The 20,423-nt window shown below is 38.0% G+C and overlaps 1 protein-coding gene across 1 annotated transcript in view; it reads left to right on the top strand.

Moving 5' to 3' along the window:
• THSD7A (thrombospondin type 1 domain containing 7A) overlaps positions 1-20,423 on the top strand; it is a 318,444-nt gene that overhangs the window by 266,294 nt on the left and 31,727 nt on the right. Inside the window, exons 14-15 of the mRNA XM_079785601.1 lie at positions 10,242-10,420; positions 14,575-14,708. Coding sequence (XP_079641727.1) covers positions 10,242-10,420; positions 14,575-14,708 — 313 coding nt within the window. The remainder of the gene's footprint in view (positions 1-10,241; positions 10,421-14,574; positions 14,709-20,423) is intronic.

Consider the following 20,423-nt stretch of genomic DNA (forward strand, 5'->3'; position numbering starts at 1 on the left):
AGGCAGCCTTAAACAATGTTTCTCCATTATTCTTTTATTTTAATACAGCTGTCTTTTTATAATGTTATGAGATCAGTTTACCGTGGGTCAGCCTGAAGCATAGATGTCACATATTTGTAAGCACTGGACAATGAGCCTCCTACCTTCTTCGGGGAGTTGCCCTAAGAAAGATGGGTCAAATTGCCAGGAAGGGTGTATATGGCAGTTACCTTCCAATGTTGCTGAAAAAAATTCTATCCGAATGGTCTTCCTCTAGTTTTATTATATGGTTCAGAAAACAATATGAACTAATTGGGCCATCTCACATTTATAAACCATCAAGGTATCGTAGTGACACAGTTATTGGAATCTTTTACACATGTTCTTACAACGAAGTTTCCAAAAACCTCATTCTTTCTTTTTTTAACCTTATCTCATAGTTTCTGTTTTATCAAAGTATAGTGATATAAGCCCCAAGGATGTTGAAGCTCTAGGTATAAGTATGTTTCAGGTTAATATATGTGCATTGCTAAGTTTTAGATTATTCCATACACTTAGAACAATTAAAGAAAAAAGAGTTTGGTGTTTCTAATAGGCATACTTTGAGAAACACCTCTAAGTATAACTGAGTATTTTGTCCTCTATATCAAATAACATAGGTGCTGCAAATTAGGTACCAGGAAAATGCAAATGCAGTTCTCATTCTGAGATGATCTGATGATAATATATACAATCATAATTAATCATTAAAATGTAAAATTGAAGATCACTTGAGAAATATGTTTCTCTTGGAATGCAGCATGTAAGTGTTTGCTCACATTTCAAATTGTTATACATAGTGAATCACCAAGATAGTCATTTGTTTTTCACATAACCTGTGAGCTTTCAGAATGATTCTCATATATTCTCACTTTTACCCTGATCTGCTAATTAGATGCAAGAGTGCTTCCGTCAGCCACTTAACAGTCAATCTTATTTTCAGAAAAAGCTTTAAAAATATCCTGGGACTCTCACAAAAATGCTTGATCACTTAAGAAAAGTAAAAGCACAGAAATATTTGAGGTTGGCCAAAGACAGTAGACTTCTGAATTTAGCACTGTCGATTCAAAGCACCAAGAAAGCAGTACGATATTCGGGAAGAAAAGTAAATAGAGAAAAAAGATGGGTCCATGTTGGCAGTGAACTTCATGGGGTTTGGGAAAGGATCTATGATCCTTAACTAAATGAACTGTTCCAGTTTAGTTCTTTGCATCTGTCCAAGGTTATTCATTCTTTATTCCATCTGATCTGTGATGGATATCCAGTGGAATATTTTAGTGTTTACTAACACATTTACTCAAAGTAAAGTCTGAGGAAATTGAATCTCTATTGCCTCATTCCTTTGGAAATTGGAAATTACTACTTTTTAAATATAGGTTCTGTTGATTCCGATGGTGTCGGTAGAATGCTATAACTTTATCACTCTGTCCTAGGTATGCTCTAAATTGCATTTTCTATGTCCACTGCCTTCTCTCAGTCAAATCAGCTTTTCAGATGGGTGGTAGAGATGGGGTTTTCAAGTTGCTTTCAAGAAAAAGTTTCCTCCTACTTTCAGTTGAAATATAAAATTAATTACCACACGTATACAGTACAGAGACACGGATTCCCTATTCAATAATGGCCCTAGGGAATTTCTGTTTAATTTGTGCTGTCCATTTGTGAGTCATATTACCAGTTATTATACTGACAAAGCAATTTTACTTTCGCCAGCTTAATTATATTATTCTAGGCCATTACCCATGTGGTCACTCTTTTTTTAATGTCTTAACTTGTGGCACAATTCTATTATGTCTTGGATTTCTCATAATAATAGACTCTGTATTGAAAAGTGATATACCCATACTCCAAAAATCAGATCTCAAAGTATACCTTGGGAGCCACATGAATGTTCATCCATCCTTATACATGGCATTAAATACAATTCCTGCAGAAATGTTGATATATAAATACATTTTGGGCATTTATCCTAAAAAGATAATACAAATTATACACATTTCCTTTTTGTATGGTATCACTATAGCAACAGATTTTAAATCACTCTAAAACCAAATGAAACAGTTTCTGCTCACTGCTGGAATGCTCTGAGAATTTAAACGATATCGGTTCACTAGAAATGTACTGAGTGCCTGACCACATACTAAGTACTAAGTACTTCTTAAGTTTATCATTTTTAAGATTTCGCAGGACAAGAGGTGGAATTTCTGAAACTTTTTCTTATACATTTAATCTTGATACTTTATGTAACCTTTATATTTTAAAGAATTTTAGAGGTAACCTAGCTTATGCAAGATACATGTATACAAGATTTCCATTTGCATATGAGGGATAGAGTTTTACATGCTGCTCCTCAACTCTACCCAGTTGTCCCCAAATCCCTTATCCTTCTCTACACTTTGTATTTCCAAAGCATGCATCGTTCTATAACATATCATATAATTCACTTATTTATTATGTTTATTGTTCATGCTTTATCTCCTGTACATGAATGTAGATTGATGAGGGTATCCTGGACTATTTCATTCACTGAAGTAGCCCCAGCACCTAGAACAGTAGGTGCTTGGTAAATATGTGTAGAATGAATGAATGAGTGAAGGGCTGCAGAGAATTTTTGTGGTTGCATTTCATTCACAATCAGGTTTGGACACTTTTTTGTTCCCAGACTGTCCTTCTCTCTGTGTCACATTTCTGGGAAATAATCAGAAAGATCACTGAGAACAACTAAAATCTGTGGAATAAGTGCTATGAAGTTTCTGTACGATACTTCTCAAATAGCTGTGCTTCTCTCTACCTACTTAATGGGAGAAGAAATAATAGTCACACACCCACTCCACTGAATTAATCCTGTTATATCAACATTGACAAGTTTCTTTATTGCCATTTAGAGCTTATTCAGAATTGCCTAATTTGTATAACACCAGATTTGGACAACAGCTCACCCTCTTGGTTCATATTAGTCATTGTGACAAATTGCATTTTCCCAGTCAGTGTTTACACAACCTGTGTAAACCTGTGTTTTCCAGCCTGAATTAATCAAGAGTGTGGGATGTTTATTTAACTCTTTGTTCCCACTCACCTTTCCTTGAGAAAATAAGGACTAACATTTCTATTAGATTTATATATACATTTTAGGGCACTATGTGGAACTCAGAGTATAACTGATAAAAATAATTATGCCTATAGGGAGAGTAGATTCTAAAGATAACCTACCTGACCCCTCAATTATAGTATAATGGGAATGTATTACTTTCTGTAATGGGATTCTATAGAAGTTTATCTAAGTTTAATATTAGAGGTTAATTAGAAACAAAATTGAATGAGAAATTGCTCCTTATATAGCGCATGCTCTATTGGAGGAAAAGCATGTTTAATTACAGCACGTAAATGGGCAGAAAAGGCTATAAATAGAGTCTTGTAAACAAGCCGAAATGGAGTGCTGATGCCTCTGAAAAGCATTTTCAATTGATAGTGTTTTTTAAACGTCTAATTCATGTCAGAATTCAAAACTTTCCTTTAATAACGCATGTTCGGCTAGTGTTGCTTTTGCAGTTATCATTCACAATGGAGATATTTTTCTTTTCAAATGTAAAAGAGAAGCAGGAGATGAGGGACAAACTTTTCCTGAGCTAATAGTTGCAAGTTTAAAGAGCCAGGATGAAAAAGAAAAGGACTATTCTGGACACTTGAGTACAAAAAAAAGCAGTTGCCTAGGGTTGAATTAAAATGTGGATGGATACCAGCAATATTCTCGGACAGGCTCCCTCAAGGAGCACGGTGGAGGTGATGATGAGAGAGACTTTTGTTGGAAATTTTCCTGCAGCTGCCGCTCATGTCAGGGGTGATAGAAAACCATCTGATGTTAGTTCTACGTCCTGGAGACCGCAACTCATCTATTACTTAACAACATGGTTTTCAAACTGGGCTCCATAGAGCCCCTCAGGCCTGGCTATCAAACATAGCTTCCAGTATATGCCATACACGTATTGGACTTTCTTTCCAGCTTTTTAGGAAGAAATTGTTCTGCAACGTAAAAATAAATTTAACTACCATAAACATTACTCATTCTTTTCAACAATAAAAAAAAAATTGGATCTTTGCCTTTATCAACAATTTCTGCTATTTTATTTTACTCTATCCTTTCCATTGGCTTCTGACCCCTTCTTCTCCCTAATGCCTTACAGAAGTGGTAGCACTAATTTCAGTAAAATAATTAGAGTGTAATCTTCCTAAAATCTGTGGTAATTTTAGTGATATAACCAGAGTTGTTCATTACTTGTGTTGTGATGTAAGTTTTCATAATTAATACAGATGCTAAATGACCTGTGTGAATCCATGTATATACTATAGTCCTATATGTTAGTAAAGCCCTGCAAACCCAAAATAGTTTTTTAAAGCTTTATACCCCATAGTTGAGTTTAGTCTCATTCCTAATATGTAGGTCTTTTTCTCCTTTAAAGCATCATCACAATGGTCATATAGGGAATAAAGCTTACACCTAGGGGCTTGCTTTTATAAATGAAGAAGGCATTCATTATTAGACCTAAGCCAGATCTATGGACTCAAAAAATAACCTGAGAATGCACCAACAAATGTGTGGGCATTTAAATTTCAATGTGAAAGAAAAATATTTTCTTGTATTTACACTCCATGTTTATCCCATCTATATGTATAAAAGCCTAATAGACCGTTCAACCAGTAGCTATGATGCACACTGACCACCAGGGGTCAGACACTCTGACCAGTAGATTAGCTTGCTGCTGGGGTCCGGCAGATCAGGAGGGGGCACAATGAGCCGGACACACCCTTGAGCCCTCCCACACTCCCTCCCCAGTCCTGATCGTGCACCGGTGGGGTCCCTCAGCCTGGCCTGCACCCTCTTACAATCCGGGACCTCTCAGGGGATGTCAGAGAGTCAGTTTTGGCCCTATCCCCACAGGCCAGGCCCAGGGATCAGGCCAAGGGACCCCACTGGTGCACAAATCTGTGCACCGGGCCTCTAGTTTCTTCATAAATGCATTGAAGGTCAATTTAAGAAGAAATTTTGTTCACTTCCATTAAAAAACAAAATTGACTCCTCTTATGGTCTTTTAAATTAGCCATTTAAAAAAACAACCTTAAGTTTACCCACATAACAGTTTTCCCTCCCTTTGCCATAAGTTTAACCTTTAAAGCTTTAAGACTTTGAAGCATAAGATAATTTAAGAAGAAGAAACTCTCCTAAGTTTGGGGGATTTTGTTATTAATTTGTTTGTTTGCTTTTACGTTTTTTTCGTATTTGGAAATGGACATAAGAAGAATTACTTGAAAAATATTAAAACTCTGTCCAGCTCAAAACATGAATCCAATTTTAATGCATTATAATTACAAACTTTGGGAGATCTATTTTTCACTTGTTCAGTGAGATGCTATAGGAAAAAGTCATTAAGCACAGGAATGCAGTGTCTGAGTTATCTTCTTAGAGATTCACAGTTCACATTAGCAAAAAAGGAAAGCCCGGGGAACAGAGCCTTGGTTAACCAGTTTAACGCATTAATTTTCTAACTCACTTGACCACAGAATGCTTTTTGTAAAATTTATGTTTAATACTTATTACAATCCACCAGAACTGGTTAAAGATCATCCTTTGGATATACTTCCATGACAATAAACGATTTTCATTGATTTGAAATAACACAGCTTTGTTAATATTAGATGAAGTTAAAAATAAATCACTCTAATTAGTTTCAAAGTTCATTTATTTTCCATTATTTCATCTTCATAATCTGAACACTCAATAAAATACAATCATATTGCTTACAAAATCCTATTCCCAAAGTGAGTTTTGTAGAACTTATCTCTGATGTTTAATACAGTATTGGTTAGAATTTTAAATATGGGGAGAAAGTCAGTAAATGCCTTAATGCATTCCCCAGATTTTTATTTTGGTTGAATAAGTAACCTATAGGTACAGTTCTTACAGAAAGAAATGTATTTATGTCCTTTTAAAATAAAGTATAAGTCCACTACATGCCCATTGTGATGATGCTTTGAAGGAGAAAGTTGAATGCAATTCCAGCACTTACCTACCTAGAGTCAGGCCGAACATCACAGGCGAGGGGCTCAGGTCTCTACTTGACTGTTCTCACTTCAGACATCAGCTACAACTTTGGGGATCCACAGATTAACTTTATTACTGAAAAGCTGGCCACAGATTCGGGGGTTCTCACCACCCCATGAGGTCCATTAGTTTACTGGAATTACTCAGAGAACTCAGGAAAGAACCATACTTACATGTACAGTTTTATTACAGCAAAAAGACACAATCATAACCAGCCAAAATAAGACACAAAGGCAAGGTCTGGGAAGGTCCCCGAAACAAGGCTTCCATGTTCTTTTCCACGGCACCAGGAGGCGTCACCCTCCCGGCACATCAATGTTTATAACCAACCAGAAAGCTGACCTGAGCTTTGATGTCGTTGTTATTGGGGTTTCGTCACGTGGGCATAATTGATTGAATCATTGACCACATGGTTGGTTGAACTCAATCTTCCCACCCCAGAGGTTGGTCAGATATCATGCGTCTTAAAGCCCCAACACTAAACACCTGCTTGGTCTTTGGATTCAACCAGTCTCCCTCCCGCCAACATCTTTTTAGCATAAACTCGTGTGTAGTCCAAGGGGTCCCCCATGGACAGCAATGATACTCTTACCACGCAAGAAATTTCAGGGCTTGGAGGCTATTTCCCAGGAATCAGGGTCAAAGAGCAACCTAATTCTTTATTATACAACAGAAAGCTTTAGAGTTTGCTATAAGAAATGGCCTTGATAATGAACTTACACAGAGATGTATCTATGAATCAGAATGTGCCTTATCAATGGATAAGCTTCCAGTATTGGAATAACAATATCAACAAAACCCCACAGCCTTTAACACTGATGTTGAAATTTCCTGAATCTTTAAGTACTTAGCAGAATGGAGAGATATGCCTTCATATGTATATAAAGCAAATAAATATAAGTAAAATTAAAATAGCATTGCACTGTAGTAATATCAATTTATTTGAACACTTCTCTATGAAAAGTTTAATTGCCCAGTGTTGATTCCAATTGAAGGGTACAACATTCAATTACAAGGGTTTGGTTATACACATAGTTGTTTGGTTTCCCTGAGTTACCTAGTTATCAGCTTTTAATATATAATTACAAAAGAATATCATGTTCATTTGGGAATATTTTTTTAAATACTTTTAAACCCACACAGACAACAATAGATAAATTTATAGATAAATTCTCTCATTCCTGATTGCAATCATATGTATATAATACACATTTAAGTAGAGATTTTTTTTGAGGTCACTTTGGGGATTAATCCAGATGTTTCATATATAGTGCCAGTGTTGCTTATTCACACAGCTATAAATCAGAACCAGCCAATATTTTTTTCATGTGTTTTCAAAATGATTTCTTTACTCCATCAACAGTGTACCTTTCAACAGCACAATGTTAATAGTTGCGAAGGTTGTTGACAGCTACTTTATCTGCAATTCACAGTTCAAATGAATGGGGTGATGGGATATATCTAAGAGGCAGTATGTCCTCTGGTCGCCCCTTTAAGGCTGCTAGTGTTTTGCTTCCATTTCGACCTCAAAGAACAGTCATAGGATACAAAAAAATATGACCAGAAGTCAGGAGTTGGATTTTTCCACGTGTCAAATTCGGTGTTGACCTGCTAAAAGTTTTAACACCCTAATTGTGAAGTCATTTATTTTATTCCAGTATTCCTCAGAAGCCATAAATTGCTACAAGACACCAGCAGTTTATTTAGCCCTAAAACACATCAAATGTTTCTGTCTTTCTATCCCCCATGACTGTTTGGTGGTAATTGCCTTGAAAAATGATCTTAGTGAAGAAGGCAGGGCAATGATTACCTGGCAGTTCACTTCTAGCATTAAGGATTTTAGTTGTGCCAGGTGAACATGACGGGCAATTATTGAAAGTTGTTACACATCGGAAAATAAAAATGGCATGCTAAGCATTATATTCTGTTGCAGCTTTGTCTCAGGGTCTACATGTATCCTTTAACAATTTAATACCTAGAGTTTTATTTGAGAGATGTTTGTGGAATATGCTATTGGAAGATCATACATAGAAGTGTTAAGTGTTACTACTTGATAATAAATGTGAATCAGTCTGAGGTCATCCATGTTAAATCTCACGATGCCATAATACTTCACCTGACGATGGAAGGAAAGAATTTCCATTTATCTGTTACTCTGTGAAGCAGTGACATTAAAGATTATGTGTTTCTGTTTTCCACTACAGTTACTAAATAACAAAAGGTTAAAGGTTTACTTTTACAGTCATTTTGAAATTTAACAAGGTGGAAAATGCAATTCTTCTAGAAATATTTCAATAACGTTACCTTTGAAATACTAGTGTCCTTTTGCCAAAGCTATTGATGATATCTGGAAATAATTGGGATTTTAAAAAATTATTGGACTTGCATAAACATTTAATAGTTTGATGACAGAATGGCATTCATTTGGAAATTAGACATTTTTATTTTATTTCTTAAACTATTACTATGCAATAAAAAGCTATTATATTAAAAAATTATTATTGGCCCTATCAGGAATTATGTATCTAAGCATCTCATGCTGTTTTAGATAAATTTGTTTACTGGCTGCGCTGTATGAAAAGGATAATGGGATTTAAAATGTATTTCAACTCAAAATAGTAAGGGGAGCTTTGTTTCCTCACCTCAAGTCATATTTAAAGTCAAAGTATAAGATTTAAGTAGATCACTCCACCTATTTGAAGATTGTTATGTTTTTCAAAAAAGAATTGATATAACAATGAACATTGGAAATAATTAGATTTATTTAAAAAATCAAAACAATATTATGACTGATAGTTTCTTCATCATTCTAGGATAATTAGACTGATTTTGAAATCAAATTATTGCCTAAGCACCTTAAGAAATTCTGTCACAGTCCAGCTGGTGTGGCTCAGTGGTTGAGGGTTGACCTATGAACCAAGAGGTCACTGGTTCCAATTCCTGGTCAGGGCACATGCCCAGGTTGTGGGCTCCATCTCCAGTAGGGGGCATGCAGGAGGCAGCCAGTCGATGTTTCTCTCTCATCGATGTTTCTGTCTCTCCCTTTCCCTTCCTCTTGCTCAAAAAAGTAATAAAAAGATATTTTAAAAATATCTACTTAGAGATCCTAGTACAAATGGTTTATGTGATAATCATTTCTAAATCGAATCCTTCATGTTGATGTGAAGTGGTATGACAGAGTGTTTTCTTGAATTAAGAAATACTCTGCACAGAGTATTTGACTCTTGACCAGAGGAATTTTGCGTTTCTTACACATTTGCCTTGGGAACAATAGTGCTAAATTGATCTAGTGAGATGCCAAGTTGGTGGTAAGGGATTGTTCAAGGAAAATGCTCCCATTTCTCAAAATTAATCGGTAGGCCATTGAGTTACTTGGCTGTGTGATTTGATGGAATGAACACTGGACTAGACCTCAGAAAAACCTTTCCTCACATTTCACTGTACGACCTTGCATTTGTTAATTATCTCTCTGCATTTTTTTTATCTGCCCAGTAGACTATCCATACCTGCCCAATGCATTTATAAGATTTTCAAGCGAATCAAATGAATACAAAGTGTGAAGGTGCTTTGAAATTGGCAGCACTATAAAACTAGGAGAGACTTTATTTATTTAACAGTCTTCATTTTTCTTCTTCCGGCCTCACTTTCAAAGAAGGGGAAACATAAGGTGCTAAGTTAAATGGTTCCTTTTGGATAGTGATTGAAAGGGCCTGGCTTTCTTCTTGAGCAAGAACATTGCTTGGACTCAGAAACTTGAACTTGTGTGACATTAACGGACAGGATTCTGTGGAAAACTGTTATAATTTTTTTAATGAATCCTTCTGGCAGAATGCGGATGATATGGCAGCAGACAGGTTATTGTCAATTAAACAGGAGCTGTCAGGAATGCTGAGATGTGGTGAGCGTGAATCCTGAGCCGATCATATGGCAGCTGCTCAGCTGTTATTTTAACAGAGTCGCTGTACGTATGTGTCATTTTCCTGCAACGTTTAATTTGAATCCTTAACGACGGAGACTCTGCATTAGCATGTTGCTGTCGAGTCAAACTTGGATCTTCTAAATGAGCATCTGGGTGGTGGTGGGCGAGTGACACGAGGGAGATGGCTCTCCTCTCATTTCCTGCACTCAGGTTACATCGAAGAGGCCTGCATCATCCCCTGCCCCTCCGACTGCAAGCTCAGCGAGTGGTCCAACTGGTCCCGCTGCAGTAAGTCCTGTGGGAGCGGCGTGAAGGTTCGGTCTAAATGGCTGCGTGAAAAGCCGTATAATGGAGGAAGGCCTTGCCCCAAACTGGACCATGTCAACCAGGTATTTTCTACTGTTAGCAATACGAAAGTATTGTGATTTAGATTGGTAATGATTTATTCCCTCCCCCCTCACCCCAAATGGACCAAAGTAAATAATAGCCCCTGAATTTAAAACTTGGCCCATTTTATTTTTAGAGTACCCTGGGTCAATACATGTATATTATTAAAAACCCAAATCAGATACATCATCTCTGTATTCTCAAGAGATCTAGTACCCTGCGTATGTATGCATATGAATATAATGCAATGGAAATTAAATGAAAACTCCCTTTGAAATAATGCCAAGGTATTTAGCCTGTAACAAAATTATATCTAACTTGTGTATTATTAAGAGCAAGATTGTCTCATTCTTAGAGTACCCCGAGACTCTCAAAGAAGACATCTCAATTACCAACTACTTAAATTAAAATCAAAGGAAGTATTTAAGTTGAGATCTAAAATTAGGAAAGATATACTGTTCATTCATTTGAATTAGTTGATATAAAATGTTTTAAAATTTTAAATGGCCTCAAAGTCACTGTAAGTATATCTATCAATTTAGTCCTTGGCCTTTTAAATCTTATTTTGGACTTTATTTGACTTCAGATGCTCATTATTAATTGCTATTAATAGTTGTGTTCTGTTGGAAATATAAAGTAAAAGGCTAATAGAGGAAATTGCACCTAATTTAAATGTAACATAAGATACATCAGACAATTATTATCATGTTTGGCCTGCATGTGAATTAACAAAGAATGCATTTTATATAGTCTATGTAGATGTTAAGATGTGTAAATCTAAGTCACAATCAAATGAACCAAGTCATGTGTATGAACCAACCTTGAATGTATAGGTATATTTCATATATACATAGACTAATTTTAATCTCCAAACATACTGCCTACCAGGACCCAAACTTTCCTTCCCAAATTACCCTAAATTTGTTCAAAGCAATAAAAGTACACTGTAGAGAGAGTAAAAAGAACTTATGAATAGAGGGACTAGGATTAAGAAAGTGTAGAATTAAGTTCTATAGAAAGTTCTCTGAAAGAATCTGGATTTTCCCCCAAGTAGCTAAATTTGCCCTTAAATGCAACTAAAAGTAAGTAACATACTACACTGCTGCCATCTATTGGTGACCGAGTGTCCCTGTGCTCGGGAATGTTTCCAAAGAAAAAGATGGAGCTCCTTGACCAAGTGAAACAGAATAACTCAACTGTAATGTTTGTAAACAAAACAATACTTTCCTGTAAGTTTTGAAATCTTGAATTTCCAACAGTAAATGTAAATTTTATTAAATTTTGATCCAGGGTTCTAATAAAGAGAAATTTCCTTTAATGGTGAATTTGCAGATTCAAGACCTCATGCCAAATTGTCTTTGCTATGAAAAGTCTTTCCTCTAAGCTCTCCAACTTTAATGTAGCCTAATGCAGAGTTTGAAAAGGACATCTGGGTACTTGTTAACAGCTTACTGGTCGTATATTGAGACTTTAACAACTAAAATATCAAAGCTAAAACAAGAAATAATTCGTTTAAAAAATAAACTTTTAAGAGTTTATATATTAGTAACGTATTAGAAGAGCAAAGAATATGCAGAGGTTTGTGTTAATGTTGAAAAATGTTGAACTCACATAGATTTTTTACAGTTGTACATTCCTCAATATAATCGGTGGTACTTTGACTTGAAAATGGTGTTTGAGGTTCTATTTTCCCATTGAGGAAGCAAATCCTCATTTCTTACGAAATATGGATGGATGGATGAAGATGGGTAGATTTATCAATCAGTCAGTAAATAGATAGCCATTCACAGTTTGAAGCACAAGACACTTGCATCTCTATGTCAGTTCCCTATGAGTATTTTGAGGTCTACTCCGTTGTCTAAGATGTCTGCATCCTGCCCACCTAATACTTCCCCTGACTCTGCTGTTTGCAGTAGTTATTAGTGTATCTTAACTTTAAACAGTGAGTTGGTTTTTCTCTCCCAAGGCCTAAGAAAAGTGTTCTAATTATTTACTCCTCCCCCCCCCAAAAAAAAATTGTCTTTTCCATTAGGATAATAATATTTGAAACTTGAAACATGAGTTTTTCACATTCAATATACTGACATTTTTCTTCTCTTTGCTTCTCTCCCTGTCTTGATTCCTGTGGACTATAACCACTCCAGGCACAGGTAAGAACTCTTAAACCTCACAGTGCATAACAGAGTGCTGTTTATTTTCTGTTCTGTGCCTGATTTCAGGGAGTGTATTTTTTTTCTACAATTGCCTCTTATTTTACAGGGAGAAAAAATATCATATTTTTCATAAAGTTTGTGTTCTGCTGTTGTTCCCTTTTTATTCCCTAGCATGGTGCTGTGTTTTCTCCTTTTAGAACCAGGGCCTGAGGTGCAGGGGTGGGAAACAAGCTTTCCTTCACCAGCCTTGGAAAGGCACTGACACCTCCTGGTAATGATCTCATGCTTCCCGGGGGGGAGTAAAGGTGCAGGTGGGCTGAGAGTGGGTGGCAGGAGGAGGCTCTGAACTAATTTGTATTCACTCCCGTGTAAGAGATTAACATGCAAGCCATCGAAGGACTAGGAAAGATGGCATTTTCCCCTTCGATTTGTTCCTTCCCCACGAATTGTAATGTTTTCCACACCAGAAATCAGTCATATTTGAATACAGCTCCTGATATGAATGTGATCATATGACAGTAAATATAGATTCTTACTTCAACAGTGCATATTTTTTATTACTATATGGCATAAATTTACTTTGTCTCTTTACTTGGGTGTTTAGTCCACTAAAATTTACACCAAGGAATAGCTCCAAAGAGCTATTTAAATCTGTATGGTTATATAAGCATTCATATGCTATTTAGTGTGTTATGTGTGTGTGTGTGTAAAATGAGAGATGGAGGTGGATAATTACAGATTTTGAAATGATTTTTAAACACTTTTTCTACTATTTATTTCCTTTATTTGTCATTCTTCTGATTTAAAAAAAGGAATCCTTGTTCATTGTTCTAAAAATCCTAAAACCAAACAAATACCTCAAACTTGGGGCTGTGAAAGCTTGTATGGATACAGTGCACACACAATTTGCTTTGTCTCAAGTGGCCCTCACTGCTTTTGCCCTAAGTAAAGTTTGAAGATAGCTTTTATTTCATGTTATTTATCTTTTAATTTAGTTTCATAAATGGAGCACAAAAAAATACAAGTTTTAGTTGTTGCACATATTTTATAAACAAGCCCAGTTATTTGAAAATAGCTACTTTTATACACTATTTAATTCATTCATTAATTTATTATTCATTCGTTTATTTAACAAATCTCTATTGATTGTCTAACATCTGAGTACCCTGGGGTAATTATTGAAGACACACAAAACTGTAAACTAGACCGATGGCCTAGGAAATTACAATACTGTGGTAATGTTATGGAGTTTGGGGCCCTTGGGTTTCCCATGATAGAAATCAAGGGGAACCACCAGAGAAATTTCTAGACAAATTTTACTAAGCTGATAGTCAAACACAAGGGAGGCAGCACAGAGGAAAGGAAGGTCCTCCAAACTGACTGGTTTCAGGGGGAGGGTGGGGTGGCAACTTTTATAAGCTGGGGACAAGGCAGACTTGCGCACAAAGGTGGGTGTTTTTTTACAAAGGCTGACTGGTGAAATTTCCCACGTCAGGGCCAAGCTACTTCCTCCTTCTGTCTAGTTGCTTAGCAACTGTCTTGGTGGCTGGACTGCTCACTACTGCCATCCCAGAAGGTGTGTACCGTAGCAGTCAAACTTTGAGCAATTGCATGTGCAGAACAGTGGTTTCAACTTCTGCAAGGAAGTGGTTAGAAGGGAGATAAGAAAGCCTACTTCATTCTTGGTCAAGGAGAAGCTGGGGTGGGGACTTTTTTGTAGTCAGCTTATCCGGTGTTCCTTCTGGCCATCTGGTATCCCTTCAGTCCCGGGCCCAAGTCCCTGTGCTGTCTCAGTAAGGTACCAAATGTGGATCTCCAACCACAGTGGGGCAAAGGGCACAGCTAGTTCTGCCCTTCTTAGTGCTAGAACTCTCAAGAAATTTCAAATAATGGAGAGAAATGAAAGTAGCTAAAATACGTATATAATGATTATTGAGATGTAAAACCTTCCCACTCTCATCAGGTACCTGGGAGAAGATCACTGAGAACTGTGTGTGTTTCAGGTGTATGAGGTCGTCCCCTGCCAGAGTGACTGCAACCAGTACCTCTGGGTCACAGAGCCGTGGAGCGTGTGCAAGGTGACCTTTGTGAACATGCCGGACAACTGCGGAGGGGGCGTGCAAACCCGGAAAGTGAGGTGAGCCCTAGTCGGTTTACACAGAGAAGCAAAACACACAAACCTCCCCGTGTCTTACCTGCCAGCTTGAGCGTTCACACCTTCCCAACCTCCTAATAAGTGGGCTTTAGTTGTATTTTTAGGAAATCTGTGTTCATAGAAAACTCTAAAAGATCTGCTTCAAGCAGCAGTTTTTCATGTTCGGCCTTCTGATTTGGGAAGCTTCGCTCTGAGGGGCTTTTCTTGCAGGAGAGCTGAACCAATGCTGATTTCCAAACCCCAATAACTGGTTCCTTAAAGGCCCAAAATGTTTCTGGCTGCATTTTAATGGTAATCAGTTATAAACTCTTGCTCTTTTATATCAAACTGGCCAACCTTTGGATACGTTTGTCTGTTCCATGAAGCCTTCCCTAAAACCCCATTGGCTAATGCCCCTCATTTCTTCTTCTGTGGCCACACTGACTGGTAGGGTAACCATAGCCACATTTGGCTATTTTCACTTTAAATTTAAACAAATTAAAATTAGAAATGTGTTTTCTCAGTCACACTAGATCCATTTCCAGAGCTGTGGCTCGAGGCTGTTCTCTCTGACAGCACAGTATTCCCATCATCAGAGAGCTCTACTGAGCAGCATTTTCTGTGGTACCGTATACCCTGCATTGTTATGAAAAGACCTTTTTATATACTTGCCACCATTATTAATCCTCATAAGTTTCTCCATGCTGGGACCCTGTCATAATCACAGAAACTCCCTAACACCTAATACAGGTTTGACACTCATTAAAGTTTCTGTACAGCCTTTGCATGTGATCTTTAGGGCTTCTGGAACCAGGGAAACAAATGTATGAGGTTTCATTATTTCCACTTTGTAGAGTAGATTCACAAATACTAATTCACCAAGGACAGGTATCTACTAAAGTGACAGAGTTGGCACTCAAACCCAAGTCTCTTGTCAACTGTTTAACTATATCAGTTTCTTCTAACCAGCTGAGTGGCACACAGTAAAGACAAATATAAAAACATCCAGAACTTGCTAACTCATATTGTGAAGCTCATTCTCACCCATGACCTACCTGCTCATGAATTTAAGATTCATATTTTTTAATCTGTTTCAGTAGAAAAGTAGGACAAATTAATGTTTGTATCTTAAAGCCTTGGCACACTATGTATAACTTTGCTTCCAATAAAAATAATTTCTGTTTCTTTTTTCAAAAGCCCATCTGAACTCTGAAGTTACTTTTCAGAGGAATTTTTCTAAGATGGATGGGGAAGAGGATGTATTGAGTTGATAAGAGAACAGGGAAGAAAAAGAAAGAAATTATGCTTCTGCCCTTCTTCTCCAAAATTTAAAATGTTTACTTTGAATTTAAAAATATTTTTTCTTATATTAAGAATTTGATCAGGTTGGTTTTTTGGTTAGTAAAAAGTATCTATAATAATAAAAGGGTAATATGCTAATTAGACCAGACCTCTTCCGATGTCATTCCAGATGTCCTTCCTGATGAAGCCAGGGCCGGAGGGAAGCCAGCCTGGGTCCTGGGTGCCTGTGGGCGGCCCCAGTGAAACCAGCCCGGGTCTCGGGTGCCCTCGGGCCATGAGGAAGGGAGCAATCTGGGTGCTGGGTGCCTGCCAGGGGGGCTGGAAGAGGGAAGCCCGGGTCCAGGGTGCTGGAGGCAAGCCAGTGCTGTCAGCCAGGGGAAGGAAGGCCTACTCTTGCACGAATTTTCATGCATTGGGCCTCTAGTTTATAATAAAGAACTACTATTCTTTCAGCTTTCCCTACAACTCTCTCTACATGTTGCTTCATTTTTCTCTGTGAATATTCTTAACATTTCCAAACACATCCTAAACTAAGTAACTTTTCAGATCAAATTATTTTCCAGTAAACATCTTTAATGAAAATAGAGAAGAGAAAAGGTCAGCATTGATTGTCATCTCTGATCATGTAATAATGTTTCTGTACTGATTGAGGAGTGTACCTCCCTAAACCTTATCCTCAGCTAATTAAGGTCAAAACGTCCTGCTTTGATGCAAGCATTGGGTGACATTTTAGGATACATGAGACTTTGAGAGCAGGATTCAATATATTCCATCTTGTTCTTTTGCTATTAGGGTGGTATGACATTTCAAAGGCTGGGTGATAAAAGTGATTTGCTCTGGTGGGAAGAGGTATTTTTTTCCCTGGCATTTTTTTTAAAGTGCCAGCACATTGCGATAATAAAAACAGAGCTATGTGGTTATTTTTATTGTTGCTTTTGAATTCTCTGCTGACAATGCACCTCCTTTTCCTACACCTGTGGCCTCCAACTTGAGTCTATACTATGTTTCTGAATATAATTCAGTTTTCTCACAGCATAATTCCTTTCATATAGAGAGAGAAAAGGCCAAGAATTTGAAAAAAGCAAAAGAATTTATAGGGCCTTCCTTTGAGGTCAAAACTTGATCCAAATATTTATTATCATTCTAGAGTAATAAAATCATTAATGCCAAATAAAATAAATGAAACATAAATAAATTGAATGTCACCAGTAAGTGTTTCTAGCAGTTGTGGCACATTCAAGTGATGGAATTAAAATGTAGTCATTAAAATTAATAACTTAGAAAAATTAGATGTCTATAATATATTGCTTGTGTGTTTTGCTTTTCTTAAATGGTACAAATAGCAGTAAAGTTTTCTTGTATTTAATGAAAGGAAAATATATGTTTAAATATCTTTTTAGAGTAGTTATCTCTGATAGAATTATGTGAAATTTTATTATTTACTAGAAGCCCGGTGCACGAAATTCGTGCATGGCGGGGGGTTGTCCCTCAGCCCAGCCTGTACCCTCTCCAATCTGGGACTCCTGGAGGGATGTCCGACTGCCCGTTTAGGCCCGGTCCTGGTGGGATCGGGCCTAAACGGGCAGTCGGACATCCCTCTCACAATCCAGGACTGCTGGCTCCCAACTGCTTGCCTGCCTGCCTTCCTGATTGCCCCTAACCGCTTCTGCCTGCCAGCCTGATCACCCCCTAACCACTCCGCTGCCAGCCTGGTTGATGCTTAACTGCTCCCCTGCCAGCCTGTTTGCCCCCAACTTCCCTCCTCTACCAGCCTGGTCACCCCTAACTGCCCTCTCCTGCAGGGTTGATCACCTCCAACTGCCCTCCATTGCAAGCCTGGTCCCTCTCAACTGCCCTCCCTTGCAGGCCGGGTGCCTCCCAACTGCCCTTCCCTGCTGGCTATCTTGTAGTGGCCATCTTGTGTCCACATGGGGGCAGGATCTTTGACCACATGGGGGCAGCTATATTGTGTGTTGCAGTGATGATCAATCTGTATATTACTCTTTTATTAGATAAGATAGAGGCCTGGTGCACGGGTGGGGGCCAGCTGGTTTGCCCTGAAGGGTGTCCCGGATCAGGGTGGGGTTCCCTTGGGGCGTGGAGCGGCCTGAGCGAGGGGCCTGTGGTGGTTTGCAGGCCGGCCACGCCCCCTGGCAACCCAAGGGGAGGCCCTGGTATCTGGAATTTATTTTCCTTCTACAATTGAAACTTTGTAGCCTGGGGCGGCAGCCATTTCTGTGGCAGTTAATTCACCTTCTACAATTGAAACTTTGTAGCCTTAAGCGGGTGAACCTGGCCAGGGTGTGTGGAAAGCTTTGCTTCCCCTGTTGCCGCCGGCAACCCTGGCCTGCTCTCTCAAGCTCCATTCTGCCGCCATTTGTTTGAATTTGTTTACCTTCTATAATTGAAACTTTGTAGCTTGAGTGGAGGCTTAGGCGTGCAACGGCTATGGAAAGCTTGGTTTGCTCTGTTACCTGGGAAACCTTGCTCTCTGTGGCTGTAGCCATCATGGATTGGGGTTAATTTGCATATTCACCCTGATTGGCTGGTGTGCGTGGCTTGGCTGGTGGGCGTGGTTTGGCTGGTGGGCGTGGTCTATGTAGCAGAGTGATGGTTAATTTGCATATTACCATTTTATTAGAGAGGACTAGAGGCCTGGTGTACGAATTCATGCATGGGTGGGGTCCAGCCAGCTGGGGGGAGGGGACAAACTCTAGGTTAAGGGGACAATTTGCATATTAGCCTTTTATTATACAGGATTCTGATTTTTTAAAAATTAATATGTTACCTGCATAATAAAAGTTAAAGGAAGAAAAAAACCTTTGAAAATGAATTTTTGTGTATATAACTACATTATATTGAACATCTGTCCTTCACTCTGAATCAATAGGTAACTTTGCAAGTTGATCCTTGTACCTGTGTCAGTACCTGCCATGAATGCAGTGTTTTCTTAGCAGCAAATTCAACTTTGAGCATTGAACTGTCCCCTTTGTTCCATGTCCTCTCACAGCCGCTGTCAGCAGAACATTTTGAAAAATGCCAGTGAAGGTCGAACTTTTTTTCCTGAGAAACTAAAATACTCCCAAAGACATTTATAATTTAATTTTTCTTTCAACAATGAAATCAGACATCTACCTTTCTGTTGTTTTTGCAATTGCTCTTTTATGCAATTTACAAAACCTGCAGAGGAGGGTATTTGTATAGATATTTTTTCAGGGTATAAAGCTAATTAAGACAGGAGCAGCAATACAGTTTTTTTAGTCTGAATGTATCACACAGGAAAACAACATTTATTTTAAATTAGGCAGCACTATATAAAGGGTTATTCTGTAGAGCAAATATGAGAAGATGCAATGTCCCTACTGAATTCCTGAAAATAGTTGAAATTTCAGGTATAATTAGTAATGTAATTCAACTCACAGTTTAATACATCACAATGGATTTGAGAGGCTTAAGAGCTCAAGCCTTCCTTTCCATCTCTTGCAATGCAGTTCTGTTCCTATACCCATTGATTTGGTTGACCTTCCCAAGTGATAGATGAGGGGTAAGGTTTTTCTCTTTTACGAGAAACGTACACAGAGAGTTAACTATGGTACAAGTGAAGTCTGGTACTAGCCACATTTATTAGATTGCCAAAGGTGGGTGAAGAGCCCTTCATGACTACTTATAATAGAATGATATGTAATAAAGTGTTTGAGTTTATTGTTAAAAAGAAAACCATCTAAAAGGTCAAGATACAGGGAAATCCAACAAGCACATTTAGAGAATTTGTGCTATACCTATTTTAATTGTCTTTCCACTTCTGGCTCTCTTTTAAAGTTATCAGCAGATAGGATGGTAAATATCTTTTTGTTTGCCAAACAATTTGATAAATGCCATCAGCTACTTTCAAAAACACTTTATGAAACCTCTCACTAGGAGATTTAAGGGTGACTGGTCTTCCATGATTTATGAATCTACCTTCACTATAGACTCTACCATTTTGTTCAGAAGAAAAAAAAAAAAGCATTGTATTCCCAAATTACAACCCCTGTATGAATCTCTTTGGACTACTTCTCATTAGTCTAGGTCAGTGGTCGGCAAACTCATTAGTCAACAGAGCCAAATATCAACAGTACAACGATTGAAATTTCTTTTGAGAGCCAATTTTTTTAAACTTAAACTTCTTCTAACGCCACTTCTTCAAAATAGACTCGCCCAGGCCATGGTATTTTGTGGAAGAGCCACACTCAAGGGGCCAAAGAGCCGCATGTGGCTCACGAGCTGCAGTTTGCTGACCACGGGTCTAGGTCAATGACCCTCTCCTTTCAGAGGAAGACATATAGAGTTTATATACACACAGTGGCTATACTTCTTAAAATGTTTTTATTGACTTTTAGAGAGAGAGGAAGGGAGAGAGAGATGATTGATAGGCTG

This window comes from Cnephaeus nilssonii (genome assembly GCF_951640355.1).
Source record: "Cnephaeus nilssonii genome assembly, chromosome: 12".
Taxonomy (NCBI): Eukaryota; Metazoa; Chordata; class Mammalia; order Chiroptera; family Vespertilionidae; genus Cnephaeus; species Cnephaeus nilssonii.